At 32.9% G+C, this 12,256-nt stretch overlaps 1 protein-coding gene across 2 annotated transcripts; it reads left to right on the forward strand.

Moving 5' to 3' along the window:
• Nucleotides 1-4,128: 4,128 nt before the first annotated feature.
• Nucleotides 4,129-10,476, forward strand: LOC108220768 (cholesterol 22-monohydroxylase CYP90B51). Of its 2 annotated transcripts, none has more exons than XM_017394624.2 (8): nucleotides 4,129-4,616; nucleotides 4,886-5,210; nucleotides 5,299-5,451; nucleotides 5,621-5,887; nucleotides 5,979-6,071; nucleotides 6,710-6,788; nucleotides 6,926-7,032; nucleotides 10,049-10,476. In XM_017394624.2, exons 1-8 carry the CDS (start codon nucleotides 4,417-4,419, stop codon nucleotides 10,325-10,327), a joined length of 1,503 nt encoding a protein of 500 aa, XP_017250113.1. In that variant the 5' UTR covers nucleotides 4,129-4,416; the 3' UTR covers nucleotides 10,328-10,476. The 2 variants fall into 2 exon arrangements, with proteins under 2 accessions (XP_017250113.1, XP_017250114.1); XM_017394625.2 differs by lacking the exon at nucleotides 10,049-10,476 and adding an exon at nucleotides 8,674-8,865 and having other exon boundaries at nucleotides 4,266-4,616.
• The last annotated feature ends 1,780 nt before the right edge of the window (nucleotides 10,477-12,256 follow it).

Here is a 12,256-nt window from a genome sequence, read left to right on the forward strand (position 1 = left end):
ATTAAAAATATAGAACACTAAGCCTCAACATCTATATTCTATTAAATTATACATAACGATCATTATATGGTTGAAACAATTTGGTCATATATGGTGCAACTAGCTTAGTGAGTACTTATTAAATGATGGATATGTTAATAATCAAGTATATCCTTGCATTTTCATTAAATATTCACCAACTAAGTTTGTTATTACTGTTATATATGTGGTTGACTTGAATATTATTGGTACTTCTGAATATATTATTGATGATGCTGACTATTTGGAAAAGTGAGTTTGAAATGAAAGACCTTGGAAAGACAAGATTTTGTTTTGATATACAGGTGGAACACTTATCATCACGCATATTTATCATCTAGGGGTGTGCATGGTGCAGTTTGGTGCGGTTCCAGACATTAACCGTTACCAAACTGATGAATGCGGTTCGGTTCGGTTAATCATCATTAACCGTAACCGCACCAACCAAAACGGTTTTTCGGTTGCGGTTAGCCATTAGTCGGTTGCGGTTTTTTTCCGGTTTTTCCACTATTATTTGCTACTCTTGTGCATAATGATTTTTTTTAAAAAATATAAAATTTTCATGAACATGTACAATATGTTCGGTTACTATTTACTATTGTTTCTATATGGGGATATAGGAAACATTACATACTTTCATCTAAAACAACTTAATACAGAATAAAAACTAAAACATACATATTTTGACAAGAAATTAGATGATATCAAGTCAATAAAATTACCCAAAATCAACTAATCATGAAATTCAAATAAAAAGTTTTCAAAAAGTACATAAATAAAAAAAAGTAGAATAGGTTTCATAATAAAATTTGATCAGCAGATTAACAACAGAAATATTTCTGCTTTGTGGCAAATCATAATAGTCCTAATTTTCGATCAAGCGCTCCTCCAAATATTTGGGTGCCCGGTTATTTAAGTGACTCAGCAAGTATGCAAGTATGGAAGAAGAACCTCCATATAAAATTAGATGTGAAGTTTAAAAATGACTAAAGTGCTTTATTATTATTATTATATTTATTTATATTTATATATATATTTCGGTTCGGTTAATTTCGGTGCGGTTTTAGCATAAAACCGAAAATAAAACCGCACCACTAATTTCGGTTTTTTATCTCGGTTATTTTCGGTTTTATTCGCGGTTTGGTTTTTTTCGGTGTGGTTTTTCGGTTTTATTAGGTTTGTTTTGCGGTTTCGGTTTTTCATGCTCGCCCCTAGTATCATCAATCAAACTACACTGAAATGATTCTTGATCGATTCCACACGGACAAAGCTCATCCACTAACCACACCAATGGTTTTTTTGATCACTCAAGGTTGAAAAGAAAAGTCCTAGAGAACAAGATGAAGATGCATTCAGACTCGAAGTTCCCTGCCTTGATGCAATTGGAGCTCTTATGTATCTTGTAAATAATACAAGGCCTGATATTGCATTTGTTGTGAACTTGTTGGCGAGATTCAGTTCTGACCCAACTAAAAGGCATTGGGATGGGATCAAACATAGATTTAGATATCTATGTGGGACAATTGATCTTGAATTATTCTTCCCAAACAATTTAAAATCACAGCTAGTTGGATATGCAGATGTTGGATACATGTCAAATCCTCACTTTGGGCAATCACAAACAGGTTACCTATTTAAATATTGTGGTACTGCTATCTCTTGGAAGTCTATAAAGCAGACTATGGCTGCAACTTCATCAAATCACGCAGAGTCGCTAACAATTCATGAATCAAGCAGAGAATGTATTTGGTTAAGGCTCATTCAACATATTCAAGAATCATGTGGATTATCAAGTATTTCAGACAGTCCTACAATTTTATTCGAGGATAACTTAGTCTGCATAAAAGAACTTAATGAAGGATATATTAAAGGAGATCGAACAATATATATATTGCCAAAATTCTTATACACCCATGAACTGCAAGAAAATGGTGACATTGATATACAACAAATCCGTGAATGTGATTATCTGGATGATTTACTTACACAGTCACTGCCTACATCAACATTTGAAAAACTACGAAATAATATTAAAATGACGAGACTAAAATCATTGCTACAAGAAAATGTCAAATTGTGAGATGCTTCATTCAGGGGAAGACTATACTCTTTTTCCTTCATCAAAATTTTTATCCCATTGGATTTTCCTTGCAAGGTTTTAACGAGGTAGTCAATCTTTGTGATAACTCATGTTTGACAATCAAGGGGGAGTGTTGTAATATAAACTTGGTTTGTGATTGTCAAACTGATAAGGCATAAAGAATCATGCATGCAAGTTCATCATAAATTCCCAAGACATATGAACTAAAAAAAACTTGTACAATTGTATTTCATTTTTCCATATACGGCTAATTAACTCTGAGCCAACTTGTATTCAAACGGTAACCTTTTTCATTATTGTGCCTATAAATAAAATTGAGAGTGCACATCTCATGTACACTAAAGTAAAACGAAGAAAACACTACTTCCTCAGTCTCCTCCGGGTTTAATAATATTAGTTTACTATTATTTTATAATATATTTTGTATAATTTGGCAAAAGGGAGGACAATATTTTAACAAGTTGAGATGCAAGAAAGTAAAGCCATGTCATATGACCTATTTTTCATACAAAAAAAATATCATAACCTGAATAAAACTAAATAAATTTCGATGGCAAAAACTCATGAGAAAGTAATGCTAACTAGAGCAAAATAATTCCGTAATAGTTTAAGTTATATATCTGGAAGAAAATTTAGGACAAATGAGATCATTGATCATCATATACTATTAAAACTGTATGTTCTTGCAAATTAAACCTCCCTCAATATGCAATACAATATTGAAGAACTTTTACCCTTTTTAAAAATGATCCATAATTTGTATAATTTGTATATAAGATATTTTTGGGAATTGCATATGAAAATTTAATATGTTTTATTATTTAGTCTAAAAAATACTAGGTGAGACATATTATTGATGACAAAATATACATGTTTTTTGTCACTAACATAACTAAGATTACTGCTTTGAATTAAAAAATAATTCAAAAATCTGTATAATTTCATTTATATGTCTAGACATAAATATTGATAATATCATGTTAGCACCACAAATTATATCTCCAATGTCTATATGAAAGATGAAAATTGACAATATAGTTGTAAATAATGACATCATGAGATTCATGACAGTGCAACAAAAAATTGATCATAAATAGCGCTATTTGCAATTGACATAAAGTTTATTGACGATATATATGAAGCTCATGAAAAATTAGGCAGAAACTGTGACAACATGAAGTATAAGAAATGACATCATAATTCACAAGAGCTTGACATTATTTACTTTAATTCATGATAATCTCTGCGAAAAATACTTATTATAACAAGAATGAAATATGTGTATATTGTCATAGATTTCACAATCCAAATTAGATATATTTTTGCAAGTAATAGTTGAAAAGTATCAGTCACACGTGAACTAAATTGTTGTAGACATGCTAGGCGGCACCGAAACATCCCGATTCGATTCTAGGCGGTGAATTAAACATTTTTTTTTACAAAAATCGGTCCTAGGCGGTCAACATCCCGCAGAGGCAGTCCACATCCTGCCTAGGCGGTCCAGGCGGCCTAAAACAAAAAAAAAGGTATTTGATTTAACAAAATCTAAAATTATGATTATGTTATAAGAAATTAGCTATTCACTTGTACTTAACTGATATCCTGTAAAATGACTAATTTTATTTAATATTTCTTACATTATTTATAAAAGACTGATTGGTATATATTTATTTAATCAATGATTTTGTATTACATGTATCAAGTATTTATTTAATATATAATATTATATTGTTAATCAGTTTGACTCTACCAGTAGTGAAGAATAGATTAAATTATTAAATTACATATAATTGTAATAATTAAAAATAATACATGTCTGATTAATCTTTTCAACTAATCCCCGATTTCTTGATTAATCGCTAGAAGGTACCGGGACCGTTCTGGGAACACCGTTCTAAACCCAATGAAATTAGGATCTCATTCTCTTGCTCAAAATTAAACTATACAGCTGACCCTACTCGTGGAACATAATAGTATAAATTTGGTTTGATTCAGGGCACCTTTTAGACATTGCAAAAGTAGAAGGGCATGCTTTCAGTAAATGCAAGAGGACTGTAGGTGGAGAAGCCTATAAATGCAGCTTAATTACAGAGGAGCTTTTTCATTAACTTGTCATTTCTTTCAAACTCCTGCTTAGTACTAAAAGATTTGCAAGAATACAGAGCTCTCTCTTTCCTACAGATCTCAAACAAAAGCCAAGTAGATATCTGCTGATATTATCAATTTCAGGTTACAAACTTACAATCACTGACCATTTGAAGAGAGCTAGTTTAGTTATCTAGCTCACTTCTTCCGTCATGTCTGACTTGCAGTTTTTTCTCTATCTTTTCCTCACAATTTCAACTCTAGTTTTGCTCAAACTTCTTAGAAGAAAACAAACCACTCTGAATCTTCCTCCTGGCAGCATGGGATGGCCATTTATCGGCGAAACCATGGGTTATTTCAAACCTTACTCTGCCACCACCATTGGAGCCTTCATGGAGCAACACATAGGAAGGTAACTTGAAAAGTCACACACAACATGTAATTTATTTCCTTGTACATATTTTGTGAGCAAGTCACAAGTAACACGAAAACGGCCTCACTCTCGTCGGGATAAGTTCTGCGTACATTTTATTCTCCCGTTTCTTGAACTGCTTCCTAATTGGGCATATTGGTTATTATTTGATTTTATAAGTGGTTTGTAATTAAAAAAAGTAGTCTACAAATATTCTTATAATTTTTGGTAAAATAATAATAGTATATTGCTAATTAAAATGGTTGCAGGTATGGTAAAATTTTCAAGTCAAATTTGTTTGGCGGGCCAACAATAGTGTCAGCAGATGCAGGTTTCAATAGATTCATACTACAGAATGAAGGAAAGTTGTTTGAATGCAGCTATCCAAGTAGTATTGGTGGGATTCTTGGCAAGTGGTCAATGTTGGTTTTAGTAGGAGACATGCATAGAGATATGAGAGCCATCTCCCTCAATTTCTTGAGCAATGCAAGGCTTAAAACTAAATTATTGAAGGAGGTCGAAGCTCATTCTTTGTTTGTGCTCAATTCTTGGAAAGACAACTCTGCTTTCTGTGCTCAGGATGAAGCAAAGAGGGTGAGTTTCTTTTACAAGCAGTGTCATTTGAGCACAATGGTTGTATACTACAGTGTCTTATTATCGCGATGAATTACTGAAATTGCAGTTTACATTCAATTTGATGGCTAAACATATAATGAGCCTGGACCCTGGGGAAGATGAAACCGAGAAGCTGAAGAAAGAATATATTACTTTCATGAAAGGGGTGGTCTCTCTTCCTCTTAATTTCCCTGGAACTGCTTACAGAAGGGCTCTGCAAGTAAGATTAATACATGCACGTTTAATTCGGACTGATAATTATTTGCATATGGTTTATTTTGGATATTGTTATTTATTTATGAATTTGTGAGAGTATGGAGTAGTTAAAAAGCGGGAGACTGATGATTTAACATGGTATCAGAGTCTGGTCTAACATAATTGATTTACAGTCGAGATCAACTATACTAAACTTCATAGAGAAGAAAATGGAAGAGAGAATGAAAGAGATGGATGAAGGAAGGCTAAACAAAGTGGATGGTGTGGGAGATGATGATGACCTGCTTGGATGGGTTTTGAAGCACTCAAGCCTTGTTAAGGAGCAAATTCTTGACTTAGTTCTAAGTTTGCTATTTGCTGGCCATGAAACTTCTTCTGTTTCCATTGCATTGGCCATCTATTTCTTGCAGGCTTCTCCTCATACTGTTGAACAATTAAGAGTATGTATGCTTAATTATCCTCTTAATCTCCACATCTGAATTTTTTTCAAAAATTCTGAAATTTAATATTCTTTCAATGTTAAAAATTCAGGAGGAGCACCAAGAAATTGCAGGAGCCAAGAGACAATTAGGAGAGGTGGGATTAAACTGGGATGATTACAAGAAAATGGGCTTTACTCAGTGTGTAAGTTCTCTGCTATTTCCCCAGCTCTACTACAATTACACATCAATTTTTATTTATTTATTTTGAAATAATTACACATCAAATTTATTCCATTAGTCTTGTCTATATTGATTTAAAAGCACCTGATATATTTCTGCCCCTCGCATGCGCACAATCGAGTACTGCAAGCCTGCAATTTGACTAAAGTTGACTCAAATTTATGTTTTATATTAGAAATTATTACATGTTCAGAACAATAATACCAGATGACAACTCAGAAGAATGTCATCTATTAAAGTTGGCTCCATTATTCTTGATGACTTGTTTTGCATGGCACAGAACTGTCCCCATTTATGATTTACAATTTCATTTATGATTTTGATGAATTCTTTTAGATTACGACAGTTTCAAATTTCAAATTGCAGATGATATGATTTGAGAATGTGCTGAGTTTCAAATGGAATTCTAAATCCAACTTTTTTTATCATATATTCAAATATGTAATTTGATAAAATAAATTCAGAATTTCTATACCGGTCAAAATGGAATTGGTTCGAGGAGGTTCTCAAGTTAGAGTCTAAAATATTTAAACACAATTTATTATTAAGAAATCATCATCTTTAAAGCAATTACTGAACTTTGTTAATTTGATTATGAAGGTTATTAATGAAACGCTAAGGCTGGGCAATGTAGTGAGGTTTCTCCACAGAAAAGCACTGAAAAATGTTCGTTACAATGGTAGGTGGAGCAACTACTTATTCAAAACTTAAAATCGATATGATTATGGATTATGGTCATTAGTAGGTTAGAAACTTGTCCCATCATTCACTTGTTAATTAAATTTAATTTGATTTATAAATGCTTAATAAAAACAGGGTATGACATTCTACGCGGATGGAAAGTGCTTCCAGTGATTGCAGCCGTGCACTTGGATCCTTCACTTTTTGACCATCCTCAACACTTCAATCCACGAAGATGGCAGGTCTGTCTCACCCCCTTTGCCCATAAAGTTCCCTACAATACTTGCATCTTTTCTATACACGTTTTTTACTGTTATGGCAGTAGGAGAAAAAGTGCATTTTTTGTATTCATGTGCCAAATCTTTTACTTATAATATACTCTAAGTAGGTCTATCGCACCATCCACTGGCAAACAATCAACAATGATCCAATCAAAATATTGCACAGATGAATTATATTTAAAGTAAACTTCAGAGTGGTCAAAATTTATACCGATTTTCAAAAAATTGGACAGTGTTTCAAATTCTCAAAAAGATTGCCAAAATTTGGTTCCGCTTTTTAAAAATATGGCTCCGTTAAATGTCACTAACGGAAGCCTAACCGGAGCCACATTTTTGAAAAGCGGGCCAAAGTTTGGTCACTTTTCTGAGAATTTGGAACTTATTTCTATCGTTGTGTCCGTTACTCTGTTAGTGACATGTAACAGGATCCACATTTTTAAAAAATGGAGTCAAAATTTGGCCATGTTTCTGAGAATTTGATCTCTGATCAACTTTTTGAAAATCGGTGTAAATTTTGACCACACTTTTGAAGTTTACACTTATATTTTTATTATTTGAGTTTCTTTCTCATAAAATTGTTCTTAGTTAACAAAAAAGCATCAAATTTTAAATCATATATATTAATTTTTTTACAAATTTTAATTCAATTATATTAATTTTTTCATAAGTAAATTTTAATTTTGGACCATTCATATGGTAATAACTACATTTTAGATTGCTCATATTTTATTCTCTTAAACTTTATATACATTATTTTCTCAAATTTTAATTAAAAAATTAATTAAAAAACCAAACCTATACGAAATTATATATGTAAACACTATCGACTGAAAATTTTAAATTATTTTGAAATAAAAATACAAATAGGGTATCATATTTACAGTTATTTTTTAATAACAAAAGAAATGCTCAAAAATATGATTTTTGAGGTGCATGGATATAGAAAATTGACAAGTAGGAAAGTCCTTACCACCACAAATAATAACATTAATAATAATAATAATAATATGAGTTGTTTGCATGATGAGCATAAAGGAGTGTCATGAACACATCATATAAAAAAGCTTAAACCTAGCAACTAAGAAAGCAATTAAATTTTACTAATAGAGAAGTCCCTTACCACATGAATCTTGCTACTTGTGTCTTGTTTAAACAAACTTTCTTTTTGTTAGCCGAAAGGAGTGTGTATATTTGGTAATAAGAAACGAAAAGAAAAAGGAAGACGACTCTGAGTAAATTATACGTGGGGAGACATGGGCCATTACATGTGGTGAAGAGGTTTACGTAATATAATTGATATCATATATCCAAAATAGTGAGATGATTGAGAGTTGGTTTGAGGTCTTTGTCCATTCAAGGCCGTCGGTTCGAACTTTAAATTCGGTTTCAGACAAAAGATCGTAGAATGCGCTTTTCGAATTAGGCGTGTTCGGCAATCTTTTTATGAATAGATTCGATTATAAATGTTTGCAATCGATTTTTCGGTACTCAGACTGACGATGACTTGTTAACGACACCATTTCACTCAAGCTTATCGGAGTTTGTTTTGGATCAAAGTCGTGATTTGTTCGAAAACACTAATGTTCTCCGCCGTGCGTGTAGGGAAGGGTGAACATTAAAGAGCATGCAGCAGTACTGAGTAGTGGTATTGATGATTAAAGTCCCCACTCTACATGTGGTCGTCGGGTTTCCACCTCCACGTGCATTTCGACTCGTCCTTTTCCTCTCTCTTTCTGCTCTCGCACCAACCATCCCATGCGCTTACATATTTAATCCACTCATGCTCCTCCGTTTGCTAATATACTCCCTCGCTCTCGGCTATTCCCTCTGTCCCTCTCATTTTTTTACAGTTACTATTTTGATGTCCCTCTCATTTTTTTATGTTATTATAAATGGTAAGTTTTCCCATCATTACACTCACTATCTTCTCCCACTATTTCATATTTAACAATAAAAACTACAATTACACCCACCACTTTCCTCCACTATCTCAAATCTATTATTAAATATTGATAGGTCCCACCACCTTACCCATTTTTCATCTAATTTTAATCATTTTTTATACATGGTCTTGGTTTTCGTGTCCCCCTCCAATGTAAACAATTGAGGGGGACGGAGGGAGTATTTGTTTATAAATGATAAATGATTTGCACATAATATATAAAATAGTGAAAACGAGGAAATAAAATGAGTAAAATAGTGAGATTCAAGTTAATCGTGTTGGCTAGTGTGTGGTCATCAACACATGCTAAGTGCTAAATTTGTTATATTTAACTTGTTTTGATTGGAAAAGATTTTGCATATAAAGGGGATCCATCGTTTATTAATAAGAAATATACAATCAAAATGAGTTAAATACATGAAACTTGGTGCTTAGCATGTACTCATGGACACACCATAGAAAAATGATTTTTAATAAATAAAAGGACTATAGTGGAGTAAAATTAGCGTCAAAATGGAAGAAAAATGGGGAAGTGATTAATCCGTCGACTATTTTTGATAAATTTTGAAATGTAAAGAATTGGATTGAACATCCAAAAAGGAAAGTGTAAAGAAATGGTTGGATAGAGGGAGTATTTTTTTTTTTATAAAATATTTAATTAGTCATATTATTTATAATTTAACTAGAATTCTCATATACTATATAATAGAAAAAAAATTAAATAATTATATTATTGAAAAGTATATCCTAAAATACAATTATCAATTCTTTAAAATAATAAATAATATTTCTAATATTATTTAAAAATTAGTCAATTTAAAATTTAGAAAATTAAAGGACACATATAACGAGGGACATAACCAGTGTAAATTCAATGTATATACACATGCACAAAGACGAACCAGCTGGAGCCTGGGACCCAAGTTTCGACTTATTTTTAAGTCCCATACAATTTTCATTATCAACACAAATGTTATTAGTATAAAGATGACAGGATTTTATAACTAATATCCGGTGCTGGTATGTTAAATGCAGAGCAATGCTAACGGATCAACATATTTGGTAGAATCAAATCCCACGACAAACAGCAACAATATCTTCATGCCATTCGGAGGAGGACCACGGCTCTGTACAGGCTCAGAGCTAGCCAAACTGGAGATGGCTGTATTCATCCACCATTTAGTCCTCAACTTCGACTGGGACTTGCTCGATCCATCCGATCACCCCTCGGCCTTCCCCTTCGTCGATTTCCCTAAGGGCTTACGAATCAGAGTCCGACGACGCGACACTGTAAATATCCTGCACAAAGATTGAATTTGATGTGTATATAGAATACAACATGCTCAGCCATGTCAAGTAGCTCATGAGTAAGGACATGGCAAATTTAATTATACGATAGAGACGCATGCATTCATGTATAAAGTTGTATATTTGTATGTACTTGAATAACGAAGTTTTGTTGATGATCTCGACTCTTGCTTGGAATTTTCCAACTGCCTTGACGTATGATTGCCTACATTGACAGACAAGGATACAGAAAGCTGGCCAGTGGCATGAATTAATCAAGTGGATATTTGGGAAAAGTGAAATATCAGATTTACATATCAAAATCTTTATTCTAAAATTCGGTGATTAATTACGATTAATTTTCGTTCCATGACTCGCCGAATTGATTAAATATTCGATTATTCAATTAATTATTCGACTAATCCCGACTAATTCAATTAATCTCCGGTTAATCTTTGACCTGTGAATTTATCGATTAAGTCTGATTCCTACTTTCTACAACATTGATCAAAATACAAGTTTAAGATTATATGATTTTTGTCCATTGCTGGACTCGAAAACTTCCGAGAGACTGCAAAAGAATCACTTCTACATTTACGGCTTGAATTCATAATTTCGACTGGGCTGCTGTTCAGATGTTAAAAACTCAAATCCAATTAAAATTTTGTACCAAAACTATAATACTGAAAAAAAGCGAGTTACGGAACTACTGATTATTAAGTACAATTCATCAACTCAGAAATCCAATTGCGAGCAGCATTGTGCCTGGCTGACCAATCCGACTCATCAAAAAATGTGTTGACTAGTCACCCCAGCAACACTAGGTGATTCTTAACGTTTATCACTATAAATATGTGCCACTTGTATTCTGGAATTTTCCTATATCTGAACAGGACCATTTCCATTAAACAAATTAGCTAGTTGGTCCCGAAAAGATACTGCAGACTCAAAAACGATACTGGGGTTCATTTCCAGATAGCCTGGGTCATCAGCATCATAATTATCAAAATTTACATCTAATCTCGATTACGATTGTCATCACTGCACACCCGAACCTCCTTTTAGATAAAAATATAAAATGATGCATTGGCGGAACCAGGATCAAATGTATAAAGGGACACCATAACCCTAATCACATAGTTCAGCTGGGGGCACCTGTTAATAATACATGTGAGACCCACAAAAATATAGTTGTTTTTTTGAAAGTTGGAGGGGCACGAGCCCCCTGGTGCCCTAATGTGGCACCGCCACTGAAATGATGGATGAATTTGGCTGATCGAAATTTCAAAGTTGTAATAAAATGATTAAACATTACATGTTCAAAAAAATTGAATGAGAACTATTTTTCTGAGGGAAAAATCTAGCTTTTGTTTCTCAATAAATGTTCATTAATCAATTTTTTATGTATTAAAACAACAAGGACCATCATATATATAATTCGACCACCTATTTTCGGTTTAATCTTTTATTTATTTGATTATGTCTTGGCTATATAAAATTTTTACATTATAATATATTTAAGGTTTCGATTCACTATGGTGAAACTACACATGCATTCATATATTATCGTGCACTTTTATTTTTTCTAAAGTATTGTCCTATACAAATTACTGATAATGGCCTAATGGGTATAAAATGTGGCCCCTGAACAAAATCAACGTAATCTTGCAAGATTACAAGTACATGTAGCCAGTAGCCGGGAGGTGTGAGGAAGAATATATAAGTAGGTTTGAACTAACTGAAACCAGGAGGGGAACTCAAGTACGTTTAGCTAGCAATTGAACGAGTTAGGCGATAATGTTATAGCAAGTGAGGAAATGTCCGGGGAAGAACCACGACATATAACGAAATGCCACCCCAGCCGATAAAACTCAACATCTAAAAAATATCGATTTGTTTGACTCGATATAAACAAAGTACGGTGGCTAGCTAGCTACTAGTATCACAGTTTTAGAC

This window comes from Daucus carota, chromosome 5 (genome assembly GCF_001625215.2).
Source record: "Daucus carota subsp. sativus chromosome 5, DH1 v3.0, whole genome shotgun sequence".
Lineage (NCBI taxonomy): Eukaryota > Viridiplantae > Streptophyta > Magnoliopsida > Apiales > Apiaceae > Daucus > Daucus carota.